Below are 20505 nucleotides of genomic sequence, written 5' to 3'. Positions count from 1 at the left end.
CTCTGCTATTGAGTAACTAGTTCTTGCCACACTTATCAGAGTTTGATTAAATTTTTGAATACATTAAATATCCCAGCTGCACCTTTCGCACAAACACTTAAGTGCTATAAACAGCTGATCTCATTTAAAACGACAGGCGCTTAAAAAGCTATTTGTTCAATTGTATTTCGGCCGATCTAATAACACTACCGGGCGACACACAGTGACACCATAACAGTTAGTACCGCACAGCGCAAACATCACTTGTTCGCCACAAACCAACGACATTAAACGATGGTCGTGGACAATATATCGGGGTTTTGCAGAAATTGCGACAAATATTATCAAAAATACATTAAACTGACACTTTTAAAAGCAGGATGATAGTTTAGCAAAGAGTTTAACAATTCCAGGCAACTCAGGGTTATTTCAGTATTTAGCGAATAACGTTTTGAGAGGAAATAGCACAATTAGTTATATAAGTGCAACAAAGCCACAAAGTTAATAGATTGGAATTACAGGGTTCGAAATAAGCTGAGCCTGCTATTTTTTATATTTCGAACCAGGCCATTTCATGAATCAGCACTATTTCGAACTCAGTTACATTTATGACTCAGCAAATTGGTGTTCTGCTAGAAACTAAAAAACCTAAGCTTTTGTGATTGAAAGATTAAAATTATTTAGTGCAAGTTTAAGTGTAGGCGTTAAACTATTAACTAGGTGTTTAAGTATTATTTAGTCGCATATCGACTTCGTAGAAATATATAAAAAGTTAAACAGTACGATAAAGTCAGTAAACATGGAAGATGGTAAAAATCTTATGTTGATTTAAACATTTAACAAGTTCAAGCACAATTTAAAATACGAGGTTGCGGAATGTAAGGCACAAAATAATTTAGAAAAGTTAAAATATTCTGATTTAAACGTGAGCGCAACTAATAGTTGATCGAACTTAATGTAAAAATCAGGAAAGCTCGATTAATTATTATCGACCGGTGTCCGATAGAAATGTCTTAGCAACATATTAACGACTTTAGCAACAATAACCAACACGAGCTAAAAAACACAATTGTAAGACTAGGGATGTGCCCGATACTTGGGGTGTTATTCCGATAAACGATAATCTTGACCAAAAATTATCGCGATCCGATACCAATGACGTCATTACTAAGCTCAAACAATCAAATTTATTCAAATTGCGCAACGATGTTGATGTTCAGGTTATTCCGCTTGCATTAGCCTTAGAACCGAGTATCGGACGAGCAGCGATACTACAACTTTGTATCGGTTATCGGCCCCGATACGATACTATCGGGCATCCCTAATCAAAATATAATAAAAAAACTTTTTTTGAGGGAATACATTTATTTTAATTTCACCACAAAGTTGAAACTTTTGACCAAATTTCCTTCGAATATAAATCACAATGTAAGTACAAACCGGGGGGGACATCCAGGGGTGCATTGTAGCCTCACACGCAGCCGTACTCGTACCACTGCGTGCTTTTGTCCGAATCCTCGTCGGGCGTTATAGCGCCACCTGGTGGTGACCTCTGCTGCTGCAAGTGGTCGGACTTGTTCAAGGTCGATTCAAGGTCAGGGGGGACGTCCCTTCTTATGGGGCTCTGTGCGTGGGTGGCCGGAGGGGTCGGGGGGACATCCCTTCGCTGGGGGGGTTTACCGATGACGTCAGGGGAGGGTGATAGGGGGATTCCCCGTCGGTCCTCGCTCACAGGGGTCGAGGTTAGGTCACGGTTGTAGGGGGAATTCCCCCCGAAGGGTGAGGGGGCCAACCTTGACCTTCTGTTGGCCCTGGGGGGAACCACCTTGCTTACGTCACGGGGACTCCCCACCAGGCTGTCTAGCCTCTGCACAGCCGCGCTTGTGACGTCATTGTGTCGTCTTGTAACAACGCTGTCTGTCTTACCCCGGGGGGTTGTGTCGGGGGCCCGGGGGGGTGTGGCCCGGGGGGAACCAAGGTCGCTGTGGACGCTCCGGGGCCGCTCTCTCAGGTGAGGGGCTTTCCGCATCAGCACCTTGGGCGCTTCAGGCTGTCAATCAAAGTTTTTTATTAGTTGAATATATATGGAAGTGTGTATGACACAAACGCTGTGGGGTGGGAGCGAGCCACTTCGTAAGTTCCACTGGTGAAGTTTAGAGGCAAATAAAACATGTGCAAATTATGCATAGAGGGATTAAGTTGATTGGTTTGAACTAAGGATCCAACGAACCCCGTATAAAGAGAATATGCAATCGTTGGTCGGTGTTACTTCGGCAGAGCTGATCACATACCGATCGTTTCACGGATTAAAGTGCTTCCCAACATGAAAATTTTGAGAAGTTTTTTTTAAGATGTCAAGATGGCATTATAACTCATTCGCCCGTTGTTGGTCAAACTTGGGCGTGCCAAATACTTAACACAAAAATTAGGTTTTATTAACAAAACGTTTCATTTCGATCGAGGTTTTGAGGACAAAGCACAAGTACTCGCACATTTCTCAATGTAATGCCACTTAACAAGCTCTTGATGAATTTTTAAAAGACTCCAGCGATTAAAGACGCAGCAAACCGAAATAAGATTGTCGGTTATAGGTAAGTAGATTTTTTAGAAGAATCCAGTTTTGTAAATATTTTTTAACAACCCAGACCCAGCCAAACCATTTTGTTTATATTGAATTGCAACAAATTTATCATATTTTGCAAACTAGGTGAGCCAGACATGCTGTCAAGTTATTTTTACTTTGTTTTGATCGCGCGCATGAAAACTTCATGAATCCCGAAACACCCCAACTATTATTACGTCACACACACTTACCGACTCAGCCTCCCTAGCGGAAGTGACGTCATTCCTCGCAGGTGAGCTCCTCGCCTCACTGCTGCCACCCAGCGACGACTGCTCGAGCGGATCAACCACGTGACCTGTGACGTCAGAGAAGGTTAAACGAGTTCACGAAGCGAAAAAGGGCGAAAATTATAAATGGGTATTTATGGGGTTGAAACGGACAACCTCGCATATTAAAGACTTGCTTCAAACTTTAATTAAAGAGAAAATGTAGACGCAGCACTGTTTTGACAATATTATCATTTAAGAATTTCTCAGAACTTAAGGTTAAATGGTAATTTGTTGCTGAATATGTGGGGATAAATAGTGGCGGAAAGGGGTTTATTGGTACTTAAGGTAGCTTTGTGGTGTTTAGCAAAAGCAAGCTGTATATTATTTTTGTGGGATATTTCGCTTCTTGATTTCAGGTTGTTTCGTCCCTATTTCACAAGTTTCACAACAAATATGGAATTTGATCCTTTACAGCAAAGTAACAAGTCAATAAAGCACATTTATCCACACCAACTTTCTAACTTTGAACAAAAGATGGACAAATATAAGTTGTTGGAACCTTGAAGCGAAATGTCGCTGGAAGATTTGATGTTTCCTTCATTCCGGTAGAGGGAGCTACGGAACGAAGTGCTCGAACCTGGAAAAAAAAAACTTTAAGTTGTAAATTACTGGTGGGGAACAACAAGCGTCTGGATAAGCTAAAGAGGCGTTCTAGAATCGAATTTGGCTTTATTATGTCAATGGTCTTAATACCATAGTTTTATAGATTTTTCTACTTTAGATATTGTTGTATGTCTTATTGCAGTGGTTGTTAACTGGGGTGCCATTTCGAATGCCCAAGGGTGCCGAGAGATATTTAAGAATCTGCTTTTTTGTTAAATTAGAGTGGAATAAATCCAATTAAAACTTCCTACGTTGTGTATGGTTGATGTGTGTTGACCAGTTCCGTTTATTGTGACATTCTAGTGAATTACCTACGGAAAAATCTTGTAGAAGTGCCGCAATCTATTTATTATTTCTGACGGGTGCCGCTGGCCATAAAAGGTTGAGAGCCACTGTCTTATTGCGTGTTCCCGTATATTTATCACTTATTGTGGATTATCCTTGTATTTTCACCTGTATATGGCTTGACGTTGTTCTTCCCCGGTGGAGTGTTGACAGATAATGAGTGGAGAGCGTTGGTTGAGTAAGCTAGGGAGGCCCCCAACTTACTTCGTCGCTTCTCTTGTTGGTCTGACCTCCCATCGTTCACTAAACAACACACGTGGCATGTGAGGATTGTGAGGATTGTGAGGATTGTGAGGATACATCAGCGCACGGGTATTAGGGAAAACCTCAACATTAAAACAACCTCAGTTCAAGGAGGTTGGATTTAAACGTTCATTTGCTTTAAGAGTTGCTTTAATTTCATTAATGTCATCGAGCTTAACGAATTGTATTTTGTCATTTCAATAAAATAAAGCACTAATGTACAAAACATACGTGTTGGTTTTGTAAATCAGGAAAAAAAAGTTGCTTACAAATTCACAAATCGCCAAGATTCTACGATTAGTCGGGACTTTTATTAAAATCAAAATGTTTTATAGAAAAGTATGGCTTTGGTGCATAATGTCAGAAGTCAGGCTATATGGGAAATTTAGCTAAACAAACTGGTTGAAGGAAGTTGTTATAAAGTAATTTAAATAATTTTTGCGAACAAACTTAAAGATATCAAAGGGAAATAAAAAGCACCTGGTTCCTCAATAATAATGAACGCGTGCAAATGTTTAATGAAACTGCAAGCAACACCTCAAGCACATGCAACACCAATCAACCACTAGCTGTTGTAAATCATATACTCTACATGCTTAGATGGAGCATGAAGTAAAGTTTGACTCAAAGTTTAAAAACCATCAGCCTCTTGTCAAACGGAAGATATTATGCCTAAAACGAAAAGTATTTAAAGTAAAACCATTTACAATATAACATGTGGTTTCAAACGTTGTGGAGTCGCCAATTTATTATAAATCCGCAACTTCCGAGCGATTAAAGTTAATATAATGGTCATGGTCAGATTTCAATCACTGAGTTAGAGCAAAGAGTTTTGTGACATTTGGTATAAGTAAAAAAATAGGCACTAAAAAAAATAAGAAACTTTAGGCGTAAAAACAATAATGAAAAACTGATGAAATTTTGACCTCCTTAGCATGAAAATAAGCTTGTAGCGCCACCATAAAAGAACTAAATAAACCGAAATTTCTCTCGTAAATATTGCTAAATGAAAGCAAATGTTAAATAACCGCTTGTAGCCCCACCAAACCCCTTTCACCCCCTTCACCCCTATCATCACCCAAGCACCCTCCTTACATGCGTACGACCCCTTTCTCTGGGCAGGATAAATCCTCTGTAGTTGGTTAAACAAACTCATATTCCTTCGCATTCTTCGCTTCTCTGAGCCAACAACATTTTACAACAAACTGATTAATTGACACAAACAATTAACCGGTGAATTATTCACAAACATATTCCACGATTGCAACTCGCAATGTTGGGACATAACAACAAGGCTATGTGTAACAAATATAATTAAACAAAGTATTAAAAACAGGATAAATTTATACTTAAACCAAATATCAAGTGATAAATAAAATTAGAAATTAAATCAATCTTGGTTTAGTTTAAACATTTATACCACTGAAGAAATTTTACTCCTAAAAAATTAGTAACAACTTGTCCGCTACTGCAGCATCGGCCCCGATAATAGTTTATTGGTTTTCTTATATTATTATGGTTGAGAACATATGACCGGTAATAGAAATGGAGTATTTAGCAATTCTTAAGTTTATGGGAGTCTGGTAACTGGGAATATCGATACCAGGTAGACGATAAAAACTGGCAAGATTTTGGTGAAAAACGCACAATTAAGGGGAAATGTTGTCAAAAATAACAAAAAATAACCCAATAAAAAAGTGTAAAGTATAAAAAAAATAATCCGAAAAACAAAAAACCTATATTAAAATACAAAAAACAAGATTACAAAAAATACATAAATAAATCAAAATCAAACGATTACAATATGTAATCTAATTGCTTTAACGTAAAAGGTTCTAATCTGTTGCGGACTTACTGCCGTCTTTCTTCGTTCCATCCTGGATTCTCTCATTTGATGTTGATTCGACGGACTCCTGTGGAAGACTGTGAGTGGACAGGGAGGAGCTGTTGTGGAAGGATCCCTCCAAGTTGGAAGAGGAGGGGAGTCCATCCCTCTTCCGACGACTCTCGCTCGTCTTTAAGTTCTGCCAAGTCTTCTTCAGCGTCGCTCCAAGTCCTAAACATCATGTCAAAGGAAGTTTAGTTAAACTTGTGTTTCTCCATCATTGGGTGGCGACCGCAATAGTGTCTATGTTCAATTTGTTATGGTCGCCGACTGCAGGAGTTTTATAAGGTTGGGTTTATTATAACGGCTTCAATAGGTCAAAGGAATCGATGAAGCAATACCAGGACGTGGATAATATGAATTTAAAAGTCCTCAGCATTACGAGGTTAAAGGTCAATTAGACTTGTGTTTCGTAACACAGGAGCCGCGGCTTTAATTGTGGTCGTTTGATTTTATTGGGTCACGAAGACATTTAATTGAAATTCCTGAACACCAAGAGGTTAAAGTAAACCTTGGCTACTATATTCGCCGGGTTCAAGAGAGGTTAAATTGCTTGAAGTTTGCCAACTTAGGCTGTGTTTCTCAACCTATGGCCGCGACCCAAACACTGTGTTACCGTTTGATTTGTTGGGCCGCCGACTGCAGTTGTGCATAATTGTTAGATTCATTGATATTGCTTCAAAAAAGGAATAACATCAATACGAAGATATGAATCGTATTATTTAGCCTTGAACATCAGTAGGTTGAATATTAAAGTAAACTTCGGTTGTTCGCTGGGTTGAGCGAAAGCTTAGATTTGCTCGAAGAAAAGCTCCTCGGGTTTGACAAACGCAAGGAAGTTGACCCTTTGCTGATTTATGTAAGTTGAGTAGGTGGTAGCCTATATGCACGAATATGTAATGAAGCTTGATAATAAATGTCAAAGCCAAAAATGCCACTAAATCGACATCATCCCAATAAGACGTTCCGATCGAACTTGTATCATCGTCGATTAACATTAACCTTATTGGTTTTGAGATTCGTTATCAAGATATCTCAGCTGTTTTAACACAAGGAATCCACTTCACTCTATGCACAATCATTCTGGTTTATCGGATTTTACAACTTTGTGAATTTGTTGCAAATTGTTGTAAATGTTCAAATAAATCAATGTCAACTCTTAATAATAAAACATTAAATATAAAAAGTTTTCCCAACCCTGGAATGCATCACTTGCCAACATGATTGAACACCCCATATGTTATCTCACCTTTCCTCTTGGACGGCGAGTGGCCCGGGGTTCGATACAAATCCATGATCTTCTCCTCCAACTTTTCCTTCTGACGTCGAATCTCCTGCATACGCTCCCTAAGCACAAAAACAAACACATTACAAGCATAATGCAAATACATACAAGCACAACAACATATAAATAACAAACACATAAACATATTACAAACAAACACATTACAAGCATAATGTTTAGATTATCCCTGTTGTTCAAACTTCCTTTTAGATCAAGGGTCTCAAACACGCGGCCCGCGAGAACATTTTGGATTTCCAAGTATTTAACAATATTTAAGTGCCACATATCTTTTTTTATCAGATTTAAAAGTTAAAATTCACTCTAAAATTGCTTCAAAAAACTGAAACTATACTCACCAAACTTCACTGTCATATCACTTTCAAATGCTACCAATTATGCGGTAAAAGATCTACTATTACGTCACATTTCCTATTCAACTCTGTACAGTTGTCACAATAACGCTGGAAAATGCGTCAGTCAGGTGTTAGTGTAATTTGTCATCTCATAATGTATAAATTGATTGTCGAGTTGTAGGCTTTGATTGTTCTAGCCTAGTATTGGAATAAATTTCTATAGCTTAAAAAGCTAAATTACACTTGTCTTTTGCTTCAAAAATGAGAAAAATCACAGACGAAAGAAAAGTTTTTCAAGATAAGTGGGAGGAGTTATATTTTGTCACCGCGGTCAGAGGTACTAGTTATTGCCTTATTTGCCGGCAGAAGATCTCTGTTATGAAGAAGTATAACAAGGGTTTGCACTTCGAAACAATGCACCGCGATAAATAATATGCTTACCAGGGTAAAGTAAAAAAATAAAAAGTTAAACCAGCACTTTGCAAAAAAAGAAGTTTCTTTGTTAATATTAGGCAGTCCACATCTGCAAGTAACTCTAAGATTTGTTTCTGCTGACAATTTGAAGCCTAATATCGAGATTCTTGTCCTTGAAAAACGCTGCCAGTAAAGTAGCCAGAACAAATAACTATAGCCTAAAATCAGCCTACATGTGTTTATATTTTGTGGTGTTCTTATTTATTGTGAATTGCGGCCCTTGGGCATTTGACACGTCCTCATTTGGCCCTCAGAGCAATTTGAGTTTGAGACCCTTGTTTTAGATAATTATGTCATGGCCGACCAAACTTTTTTTTTACCAATAGAAATCTTTTTTATACATTTTATTTTTTTTTAATTTTCAAAGGCAGACAATTTAACTAATCAGTGGAAATTTGTGGGTTTCCAAAATGTTTTCTATTTCAACCAATTTTACCAATTTTATTCACATTTTAAACGATGTATTATTCCTGGGAATCGCGCTATTGCCACACAATAAAACTAGTGTGACGTCACACTCACGTGTATTGTTTCTGCTCGGAGTAGATCTGATCTTTACTTTCCAGGGTTTGCGAAAGAAGTTCTTCGTTCTGTGACATGAGTCGGCTTATTTGCTCGAGAAGATGCCGATTCTCCTCCTCAAGGTTAACTTTGAGCTGCATCAGAACTTCACATCGACTGTTCAACTTCGTCGCAGTCAGGTCTAACTGCTGGTTGTGGTCCTGAACCAAAAAACACCATAACTGGTCCTGGACCAAAAAAACACCACTACTGTGGTCCTGGACCATTAACACCATAACTGGCCCTGAACCAAAAATCACCATTACTGTGGTCCTGGACCAAAAAACACCATAACTGGCCCTGAACCAAAAAACACCATTACTGGTCGTGGTCCTGAACCAAAAAACACCATTACTGGTCGTGGTCCTGAACCCAAAAACACCATTACTGGTCGTGGTCCTGAACCAAAAAACATCATTACTGGTCGTAGTCCTGAACCAAAAAGCACCATTACTGGTCGTAGTCCTGAACCAAAAAGCACCATTACTGGTCGTTGCCCTGACCCAAATAACACCATTACTGGTCATGGTCCTGAACCAAAAACACCATTACTGGTCATGGTCCTGAACCAAAAAACACCATTACTGGTCGTGGTCCTGAACCAAAAAATACCATTACTGGTCGTGGCCCTGACCCACACCATTACTGGTCGTGGTCCTGAACCAAAAAACACCATTACTGGTCGTGGTCCTGAACCAAAAATCACCATTACTGGTCGTAGTCCTGAACCAAAAAACACCATTACTGGTCGTGGTCCTGAACCAATAAACACCATTACTGGCCGTGGTCCTGAACCAAAAAACACCATTACTGGTCGTAGTCGTGAACCAAAAAACACCATTACTGGTCGTAGTCGTGAACCAAAAAACACCATTACTGGTCGTGGTCCTGAACCAAAAAACACCATTACTGGTCGTGGTCCTGAACCAAAAAGCACCATTACTGGTCGTGGTCCTGAACCAAAAAACACCATTACTGGTCGTGGTCCTAAACCAAAAAACACCATTACTGGTCGTGGTCCTGAACCAAAAAACACCATTACTGGTCGTGGTCCTGAACCAAAAAACACCATTACTGGTCGTGGTCCTGAACCAAAAACACCATTACTGGTCGTGGTCCTGAACCAAAAAACACCATTACTGGTCGTGGTCCTGAACCAAAAAACACCATTACTGGTCGTGGTCCTGAACCAAAAACACCATTACTGGTCGTGGTCCTGAACCAAAAAACACCATTACTGGTCGTGGTCCTGAACCAAAAAACACCATTACTAGTAACTAAAATCACCATTACTGTGGTCCTTAACCAAAATTAAGTATCACTCATTAATCCTAACTTAGTGTTTTAATTTAAAGATGGCGACTAAAATAATTCACCGAAAGGTTGGTTAACAAATGTTAATACCAGATGAACTACGTACATTGATTATACCATGGAATACAACCACAGTATACCGCAACTCACCCTTATATCTGAGCTCTCAGCCTCGAGTTTTGCGTACTCCAGCTTGGTTTGGTTCAAAGTTGTCTTTATAGTTGAGTAATTTGATTGGAGTTCCTCGTATTCGAGGTTCAGCGTCTTGTAAGACTTGTTCAATCTAAAAAGCGATACCAAATGCTTTAAAACGGAATGGTTAACCTTAAAATGTTATGAAGTTATTATCAACCACGGCTAAATGGCATTCCACAAATTTATTTTGCTCTGACGGACAAGATGCTCGGTATAAATCATATAGAAAGAGGGTTGTTTAAATAGCGTAATATGCCTATTGTTAGCTCTGGGAATGAAAAAAATAATTTACGTTGAACCAAAACATGCAAAACAGTGATAATTAGCTTCAATATAACTGTGATAAGCTTTTGGGATAGTGCTAGCATTATAAACAACAGCGGCCACAGTTTAATGACAACGCTCCTCTATAACCCACTTGTCGTGCGCTTCCTTGAGCGCCTCAAAGTTGTCGGAGACGTTTGCGGATTCCGATTTCCTCAAATGTTGATCCTGACTCGATTGTCGGATCACAGACTCAAGTCGATCCTCTAAAGATTTTTTCTGAATAAAACACGAAAATTTAGCCTGGATTAAATTACTATGGTTTAGTAACAACTAAAACATCAGAACAAATAGGCTTCCTATGATTTGATCCACTAAATAATTTCAACTCGTCCAAGTGTCAGGAGCGAAATGACCATGTTTTTCTTAATAATACGTTTAACCCTTTTAACTGCGGCGGACCCATAGATGGGCCCATCGACCACCAGCCATTCTTACTGCCATAAAAGAATACATTTTAACTCGACGTTATCGAGTAGGTGATGACGTCAGCAAATAATTCAATATTATGTTTAGAATGCACCCAACAAACCCTTATATTCCCCGCACGTGTACCGACTCACATCGTTTCTAACTTCCCTCAGCTGCTGCTTAAGTTTCTGCTGATTCTGCATCAAGTTCTCCAGCTCCACGGTCTGCTGCTCATGCAGAACGGTCATGTCCTCGTGGTCACGCTCGAGTTGTTCCCGCTCTTTCCTCATTTCCTCCAACCTCCTCATGGCTCCCACTCGTTCCGCATCAGCGCTCGCTTGTGACGAGCTGGCGTGTGCGTTTTGTGACATCAGGGAGCCGCACTGCGATTGTAAGGTCGAGTTCTCGACCTGCAGACAAATGGGGAGTTTTGCTCATTTGGATTTACTTACACTATTTGTCGTTAAATCGATAAAAAAATAATAATTATAACAAAGTATTTTGCCCGTTATACAAATTGGTACTTGTTATTTGACAGTTCATAGTGCAGCAAAAAAATTGGAATGGGATATATAAACTGTTGCTACCAGGCATATTACTAATAAAGAAACACAGCTCCTATGGTAATTATATTTCTTCTATAATAGAAAGTTTTATTTCCTTAGGAAGGCGACTCAAATAAGTCACCAAAAGGCTGGAGAAATATAATGGCCAGGAGCGGTTTTTTGAATAAAAGAAAAATAGCAATTTGAGTTAAAACAAAAATTATTGGTATTTTGCAAAAATACCAATAAAAAACATATTTTAATTCATTTAAAAAAATTAAAGATGATTTTTAATAAAAATTATTTTAATATAAATGCAGCACTATTAAGTTTCCCCAGATTTTGTTGAACAAACACCTGTAGTTTGGCGAGTTCCCGCTGCAATGTTGCGTTCGTGTCCTGCGATTTGTCGAACTGACGCTGACTCTTGTCCACTTGAGATTTGAGACTTTTCAGTCGGTCGGAAGTTTCCTGCGAAGCTGATTTCAGCGCAGCGTTCTCAGCAATCAGGGTCGCGTTCTAACAACAATAAAATAACAAAAATAGTGTTTACTATTGTAACAACAATAAGAACATTTTACTATAGCAAGAACAAGAACAGATTGATGATCAGTCCTACAATATCAGAAGTATCATTGTTTCAACGTTTCAATACAACTAAGCGCTTTTTTAAATAAAAAAATTATTAGTACACACTTAAGCAAAACACATGTGAATTTACCACTAAACATGGCACAAGCAGAGGTCAAATTAAGTCAAACTATGACGTCATAATCGCTTCAGATATAAACAGAGAGACTTTCCTAAATTCGGCAACAACGCACTGGAAACAGTACAAGTTAACAACTTTGAAAATACAACTTTGAAAATACAGTTTTACTTTTGTAAGAACAACAAGCTGGTTTTACTAAGAATAAGGGCGATTATAAAAATCGTAATTAAAATGGTTCCGGTCAAAATCACCACCAACTTGTGACGAACCTTTCGCTCGGTAGAAATCAAATGATCCTTCATCTTGAAGATCTCAGAAGTGGGACTACCCCTCAGCTTGGACGACTTGGGGTCTAATGACGTCATTTCCTCTTGATGACGTTGCAGCAGCGAGTCGTAATCGTGCTTAAGGCTCTGGGGTGTCGATGTTCGTAAATAAGGAGAGTTGAAAAGGGTATTTTATATGTTTCTTACTTTCTTTGATGCTAAAAGTTTTTAAAATTGCTAAAGGCTACTTTTAACAAAATTCTGACATTTTGACTTAATTTTTTTGACTTCAAATAGCTGTGATTTTGATAAAAAGCGATATGAATAATTGAGAAGCAATACTGAAAAAGTCACCTATTCGCTAAATATACAGCTGTAACAGTTAAACGAAGTTAACAAACGTTAATTATCAACAAAACGAAAAATTTGGTCAATGTTTAAACAACGTTAGCGAACCATTTCCATTAGCATTTTGCAGATAAAAGCTTTTCTAAAAGTTGGAAAACACGCTTTTAAAACTATTTTCTTTTCAATCTGTGTTCCTAATTATTATTGATTTAAAAGATGTTTTAATTTTGATGGAAGCCAAAATGGAAAAAATGAAAATTAAATTGGGTAAAAACGTTACAGCAATGTAATTTGGTGATGAATATTGCAAAGTGGCCAATTGTCACATTAACAACAAATAGTGCTATCAACTTTACCAGACCAACCTTGAAATCCTGGCGCAGTTTGTTGTTGAGGTTTGCGCTTTCCTGAAGTCTCGACTCGAGCGAACTTATCTTTGCTTCTTTCGATTCGAGCGACTCCTTGAACGTCGATTCAAAGCGGGATTCAAGCGCAGTGAAGCGACTGGGAAGATCGTATTGTTGGGGTTAAAAGGGTTTGTGATATGAACGAGGTGTTTAAGCCTCAGATGATCTTGGTTTAACAAGGCGCTCTTAATGCATAACTTTTTATAATGAGGCATAAAAAACATATTTTCACTGAACTATAATTTCTTGCAAGAGAGCCTTTACATCAACACTAAATGTTGTTGACCAGAAATAAGAAGTGTGAAAATAAAGTTGATAACAGCAGACGTTTCATGTGTAAAGTTTCCTTTTTTACGAAATAATAGAACCACTAGCCCAGTTCAAACAAACTTTTTTTTTGTCTTGTTGCAACACAACTTGTCTACTTAAAGTTTCAACATAGCTTAGTCAGGGATGTCCAACATTTTATTATAGTGGGCCGCATTGACACTTGAAATAATTTAATGGGCCGCAGAACCTATTACGTTTCAAGATTAAGTATTGCTCTTTAGAGTTATATATATATTTTTTACCCATACTATACTGTTAGTGCGCCCCTAAAAGCTGAGTGGAACATTTAAATTAGGCTAATACTGAACGTTTAAAATACTACTTGGGAGTGAAAATGACTAGCGGGCCGCACAAAAATTTCAGACGGGCCGCAGGTTGGACATCCCTGGCTTAAATGCTAAGGTTTTAGAAATAACACAATAAATAATTAGGTCTATGACCGCAAAATACCACAACAGTTGCCCCCCAGCTTACTTTAACCCCCATTTTAACCCACAACCCTTTCACATACGCCCCACTGTCGCTGTCAGCTGCGATCCTCTTGAGTTCATCGCTGCTCAGCCCCGACCCGTTCAACTCCTGCTTGAACCTCTCCAACTCGGTTTGTTTCTGCTTCACGTTCAACTTCTCGCAAACCAACTCCTCACGAAGCTCGCTCAGCGTCGCCCTGGGTGCACGACAAGTTACGGGGGCGGAGAAACTGGGTGCACGGCAAGTTACGGGAGCGGAGAAACTGGGTGCACGACAAGTTACGGGGGCGGAGAAACTGGGTGCACAACAAGTTACGGGAGCGGAGAAACTGGGTGCACGACAAGTTACTGGGACGGAGAAACTGGGTGCACGGCAAGTTACGGGAGCGGAGAAACTGGGTGCACGACAAGTTACGAGAGCGGAGAAACTGGGTGCAAGACAAGTTACGGGGGCGGAGAAACTGGGTGCACGACAAGTTACGGGGGCGGAGAAACTGGGTGCACGGCAAGTTACGGGAGCGGAGAAACTGGGTGCACAACAAGTTACGGGAGCGGAGAAACTGGGTGCACGACAAGTTACGGGGGCGGAGAAACTGGGTGCACGGCAAGTTACTGGGGCGGAAAAACATTAAAATTACGGAAACGGAGAAACATTAAGGGTAAGATATGCAGACTGGTAAAGCTCATTAGTTGACACTCACTTGTCGATTGCTTGCTGCTTTTGCATCCGCTTAACATCGGCTTCAGCTTGCATCAGTTGAGAACTTGTGATCTCTCGCTCATTCTCCGAAGATGCAAGAATCTTGTTCCGCCGCGTCGCATCTTCAAGCTCGATCTGAACTCGCTCCAACTCAGAATCACGAATCTAACAACGTTCAAGGTCAAATAAATATCAGGAACGAATATATGCCAATTAAAGGTCAAGGTCATATATGTGATAAGGTCAATTAACGGTCAAGGTCATATATGTGCAAGGTCAATTAACGGCCAAGGTCGTATATATGTCAAGGTCATGTGCCAAGGTAAAATAATTGTCAAGGTCACATTAAACTTACTTCTAGTTGTTTCTTGAGCTTTACGACCTCGTTAGTTGATTTATTGTGACTTGACCGGAGAGTTGCAGCTTCTTCGCTCAAACTTAAGTTTTCTTTCTCAACTTTCTCCATTCGCTTCATTCTCGTCGTGAAACGTTCGAGCTCAGCGTTCATCTGGAAGTGGTTTGAAAAAAACAAATTGCCGAATGGTAAAATCAAAACAATGTAAACGTAACCAGGGTGTTAAAACAAAAAACGTCAAAAGGGTGGGATTTTAATCAACCCAAGGTCATGATTTTGCGATCAAGGTCACCTTATCGTTCTTTCGTTCCAATTGTTGAAGTTCTTCTTCTCGGGAGCTCAACCTCCGCTTGGTGGCGTCCAAGTGCGATCGGAGACGTTCAAGTTCATTCTCAAGTTCAACTTGGACCATCTGCAATAGAGATCGAACGACATAACTTTTTTGACCGATACGATACCCAGGTTTCTTACAATTTTGTCAACCGATGACGATATTTTTTATATACCTGGGAAATGTTCAAAGCTTGAATAAATTGAAAATAAAATCCAAATAATGTTTTAGTTTAGTCACCTTTATTAATTATTAAACTACTATTTTGCATATTAACTTGGCGGGATGCTAAATCTCAAATATTTTGATTAAAAAATGGTAAGTTGTTTGTTGTACATGAAAAATTATATCATATTTTTGTACTAAAATATCGGCAAAAGTATCAGGCTACATTTACCGATACCGATATTTCGGTAAAAGTCAAATATCGGCCGATATTATCGGTAAACCGATATATCGGTCTATCTCTAGTCTGCAACATTCAGTGCGTTTAGATAAGCAGTAAGTACGCATATGCAGGTTTTTTTAAGGTTTGGTTTGGGTGACCGCTAAGTAGTTTTAAGAGACCGCAAGTGTTTCATTTAAATACCAAAAAGTTGCAAGTCCAAAATCTTTCGCACAATCGTGGTTTTATACTTTGACCTGATGAAGCACGGTTGCGCCTTAACGAATGACGATTGGCAGAAGAAACGCAAAATAAAAAATATTGTCGTATGAAGAGTTAAAAATTCATCTGAACGTTAAGAGAATTTGTCCTAAAAACAGTCAACAAAAGCAGAAAGCCGAAGAGTCGCGCGGAGCGATAATTTTTTTTGCAGTTTCAATGTTAAAATGTTTCCATGACTCACTGGCCGAGAACCGCTGCATTAGAAAAAAAACTATTGCGAATGGCAGTATTTATTATAAATAAAACATTGGAAGCTTGGAGAAGGCTAACTGAACATGTAATCATATGTTAAAATAGTCAAGCATCTATAAGGTTGTTGACCTCTAGTTTCTCAGAGTGCTTAGCGGACGCGTTCCTGGTGTCGAGAGTTTGTTGCAATCGTTGCGCAAGTTTCTCAGCTTCAAGCTTGTCTTGCTCCAACCGAGTCATCTCCTTGCAAGCTTTCTTCAACGACTCAACCTGGGGTCAAACATGGGTCAAACACTAGACGAGCGCACAATTGCTGGCAGGAGATTTTATCATTTTTGTTAATAAGAGAACAGTTTTCCCAGCTTAAAATATTGGTTGAGGAACAGATTTGGAAGATTTTCACAGGGATAATATCAAACAATGACAGGCCGTGTTATTAGCGGCTTTGCTGGAACAGCATTAGTAATATTTTCAAGCTTGTAGCTACCAAATGTCCCACACAGAGCTAATTTCTTAAGTTACATATGACGAGCATATTGTCAATTACCTGCCGCTTGAGTCGGTTCGATTCTTGTTCAGTGACCGATTTGTCATCTTCCAAGACTTGGAGTTGTTCTGTAAGTTCCTCCAAGTGCTTTACCTTCTTCTTAAGTTGCCTGAAACATTAAATAAGAAACAGTTTAAGTAAAAAAATGTCGCTTTCTACAAGCCAAAACAATTTGTAACCCTTTGTAAAACAAATAAAATTTTTTGACCACATTACTTGTAATAACAAGTTATTGATTTGTTGAGAAATGGTCTATTTATTTTTTTTAAGATTGTTGACCCAACAGATAAAAACTAAACTTAAAAAAAACTTGAGAAATACGATCAACTTTTTATTAAAAATCAAAGCTTTATAGGCGAACTAAAAAAAGTGACAAGATTAGATTTGAATGTGACATGTAAATGATATGGTTATCTTAATTTTTGTTTATCATTCGCTGTAACATATTTATTGTAATGCCAAATACGCCAATAGGTTCTGCACAAGAACCACCAAGTTTTGCTTAACCGCATGTCTTCACCTGTTCTCAACATCAAGGTCGGCCACGTTTTGTTCCATCGCAGCAACATTTCCACAAGTTATCTCCAGTTGACGAACACTCTTCTGCAAACTCACATTCTGCTTCTCAAGTTTCGCGTTTTCCTAAATAAAAAAATGTTCACAAAAATGTCACGATATAAACTCACAATAGTTGCCTAAAATATCTATTAATTTTGTTAATATTTTCAAGGTGGTGAGTTCGAACCTCACCGCAGGTTACTTTTGTTAGCCTGGCCTTACTAACATGAAAATTCTTTCCAGTCACTTAGGTCCACTTTAAAGGTTAGAGTGACACCAGAAACGTTCAACTTAATATGATAATAATGCCCTAATATTACATCGTTTAACCAAAGTTAAAAGCATGTGCGACTTCGTGCCTGCACGTTATTTATATTTTAGTGTTAAACCCAAGCGGAAACATGTCCATTTTATTCTTTATAAGTTGATAACAACCGACCTTTTCAACAGCTTCTGCGGTCGCAACGTTGTCCTTCATTTCAACAACTTTCTTGTCCAGTTGTTTTTGCTCGTATTGACTTTTGTGAAGTTTTGCGCTCACGTCTTTGACCAGCTCAGATAACACCTGGACACAAGGTACGGGTTTAGTATAGAACGGAAGTTAATACCCTCGGTGCAAAACAAATGCTAAAATACAGTAAATTAGTCTTGCAACAGCCATGACAGCCACACAAAAACATTGCGCTCATTCAAAGTTGCATTTTTTTTGCTTAAATAAGTTAATCTGCATAGGTAATCAAAACATAGATACTCATGACAATCTAAGTCAGGAGAAGCCAACATTTCTAAGACTTTTACAAGATGTTAAGAGTACCAATTATAATTGATACTGTATGTTTGCTGCAGTAAACGTTAAAACCCTGCACCTTGTTTTCTTTCTCGATTGCTTTCAGCTTAGCGTTGTCGCTGATCTGCGCTCTGCTGCGAAGCGACTCAATCGTTTTGTTCAGCTGTTGGTTCTCCGCGTCGAGTTCCTCCAAACGTCGGTTCGCAGAATCTTGCGTCGTTTTAACAATCATTTCGAGTCGGTGTCGCTCCGATGTGAGGTCGTTTGAAAGTTGCTCGAAGTCAAGCACAGATTGTTTCTCCTGGGAATTACATTAATATATTTCAATTTTCAACATAACAAAAATTAGTCTTCATAAAAAGGAAGAAATCTTTGGAATAAATAGTCCCCTCAAGTATTTTTATTTAGGTAATTTTTTTGACAATATGTCACGCAGCACGCTTATAGTAATCCTTATCCATTTAAAAAGTTTTCCTAAAAATAAATTTCAAAATTAATTTTTACAATTACATGGCAACTTAGTTACTCAGACTTAAGTTAAAAACCAGCCAACACAGTTAACCAATAAGAATAGATCTATGTGTAAGAGTTTCTTTTTATCAAAATAAAAACATATAAAACTTACTGCACTTCTGGGTGCAAGATTTTACAAAACACCACAAATTTTACTGCACGTAGCTAGACTTTGCTACCTTTGAAATGACTTCTTGCAGCTGAACAACTTTGTTGCTCAATCTTCGGTTTTCTTTTTCCATTTGAGCCAAACTTGCCTAAAAACAATAAAGAACATTTTATAATAACTATGTTAATTAAAAAGTAAATTATTACCAGAAAAAACACATTTATAAGTTAAATCGATGAAAACGTTACAGGTTTATTTACTTCAAACAGAAAAAACTACACGGAAAAATATTTTAACAGTTGGACAACTAATAACCAATAAATTAAATATATATAAATATCAATATACATATATATGTCTGTGTGTCACTAGCTACTTTACCTCAGACAGGTCGGTACTTTTAATGGTGTCTTTGTACGAGTTGATGATCGTCTGGAGTTGTTTGTTTTCTTTCTCGAGTCTCAGAGCTTTGGTGTGAACCGACTCCTCGGATTCCAACAAGATCGACTTACGATCCGCTGAGATAAATATAATGTCAGCTTTATAAACATATTAGGGATCAAGAGTGTCTGCTGGTTCGCGGCCCATGTTAAGCATAATAGGTAGCCACAACTTTTTAACACAAATCCTTTTATAAACTTCCAATTCTGATGCTAATCATTGCATTAAGAAAGATAACCAGACCCGGCAATGGAAGAATCCCAAACTAACCCCACCAACTTACACTAGGGTGGAGTGAAAAAAATAAAAATCACTAATTTAAAAAAAGTCCCCTCTCAATAGTTGCCTTTGGTCCTAAAACTAAGTTTAAAAATGTTTTTTGGAAGTTGCCTTGAATACTCGGGTGACAACCCTGACGCAAAGGTCACGTAGGGGTCAAATCCCATAAAAATGTCATAACTCTTTAACCTGTGGTGCTAGAGAGTTAGTTTTGATGCCAAAAGAAGCAGAATGTGCACTTTCCTATCTGTCCTAAAAGAACTATTTGTCCTAATTTAATTAGATATATGGTTATTTTCATAAAATGTCATTTTTGGTTGAAATATGAATAAGACATAGGATTATGCACAGTTTTACATCACAATAACATAATCACAACACAATAAATCAGCATAATGAGTACAAAATATCTCTAACCAATGAAACATACATTTGAGAGGTTTTAGATAAAGCACCAGCACAGGATGGTAACAGCAAACAAATACAAAATTGGGTTTCATAATATTAAATTAGCGTAGACGTTCTGCCAGTTTTATGCAGGGAGAAAATGGCATCAGCAGGAGGACCTAAGATTGGAATTGATTTTTGGTATTGTATCCAGGGCTGGGGAGCCACCGTAAAATAGCATTAGCTCCCGCTCCAGCTCCGGAGCCATCAGGCACTTATTAAATGGCTCCGGCTCCAGTTCCGGAGTAGTAAAACTCATATCCTTTGGCTCCAGCTCCGGCTCCATATCCGGTGCCACCAGTCACTTATTCAATGACAAGTTTTAAAAATTGCTTTTGGCTAACCAACGTTGGAGATGGAACAAAATATAATTTCTTAGCTTTAGCACCACAAATTGAAAAATGGCTCCAGCTCCACAAAAATGGCTCCCGCTCCAGTTCCACAAAAGTAATAAAAATGGCTCTGGCTCCAGAAAAAATGCTTAGCTCCGGGCTCCAGCTCCGGCTCCCCAGCCCTGATTGTATCGCTTCATCAGTTTTCGTGACCGAATCTTTAGCCTGGTCAGGCCGTCACGTCTTTCGAAGCCAGCTATTGCTGATTAAGATTCGGTTACAAGCTTCAAAACTTTTTCATGCTAAAT

The 20505-nt window shown here is 38.6% G+C and overlaps 1 protein-coding gene across 1 annotated transcript in view; it reads right to left on the bottom strand.

Moving 5' to 3' along the window:
- Window positions 1-144: 144 nt before the first annotated feature.
- Window positions 145-20505, bottom strand: part of LOC146139027 (girdin-like) — a 33280-nt gene continuing 12919 nt past the window's right edge. The window contains exons 12-36 of the mRNA XM_083391072.1: window positions 19080-19216; window positions 18769-18846; window positions 18156-18377; window positions 17729-17854; window positions 17252-17373; window positions 16732-16840; window positions 16317-16454; window positions 15290-15409; window positions 14998-15150; window positions 14644-14807; window positions 13984-14139; window positions 13101-13239; window positions 12391-12534; window positions 11767-11928; window positions 11017-11274; window positions 10548-10672; window positions 10085-10217; window positions 8582-8781; window positions 7197-7294; window positions 5918-6118; window positions 5149-5241; window positions 3928-4044; window positions 3371-3448; window positions 2794-2897; window positions 145-2029 (exon numbers count right to left, since the gene is read on the bottom strand). Of these exons, the coding sequence (XP_083247198.1) occupies window positions 1451-2029; window positions 2794-2897; window positions 3371-3448; window positions 3928-4044; window positions 5149-5241; window positions 5918-6118; window positions 7197-7294; window positions 8582-8781; window positions 10085-10217; window positions 10548-10672; window positions 11017-11274; window positions 11767-11928; window positions 12391-12534; window positions 13101-13239; window positions 13984-14139; window positions 14644-14807; window positions 14998-15150; window positions 15290-15409; window positions 16317-16454; window positions 16732-16840; window positions 17252-17373; window positions 17729-17854; window positions 18156-18377; window positions 18769-18846; window positions 19080-19216 (3956 nt within the window). The 3' untranslated portion in view covers window positions 145-1450. The remainder of the gene's footprint in view (window positions 2030-2793; window positions 2898-3370; window positions 3449-3927; window positions 4045-5148; window positions 5242-5917; window positions 6119-7196; window positions 7295-8581; window positions 8782-10084; window positions 10218-10547; window positions 10673-11016; window positions 11275-11766; window positions 11929-12390; window positions 12535-13100; window positions 13240-13983; window positions 14140-14643; window positions 14808-14997; window positions 15151-15289; window positions 15410-16316; window positions 16455-16731; window positions 16841-17251; window positions 17374-17728; window positions 17855-18155; window positions 18378-18768; window positions 18847-19079; window positions 19217-20505) is intronic.

The sequence above is a fragment of the Ascidiella aspersa genome, chromosome 6 (genome assembly GCF_963924565.1).
Source record: "Ascidiella aspersa chromosome 6, kaAscAspe10.2, whole genome shotgun sequence".
Classification (NCBI taxonomy): domain Eukaryota; kingdom Metazoa; phylum Chordata; class Ascidiacea; order Phlebobranchia; family Ascidiidae; genus Ascidiella; species Ascidiella aspersa.
Note: the sequence above shows the minus strand (reverse complement) of the source record. Positions and strands in the feature narration are given on the sequence as shown.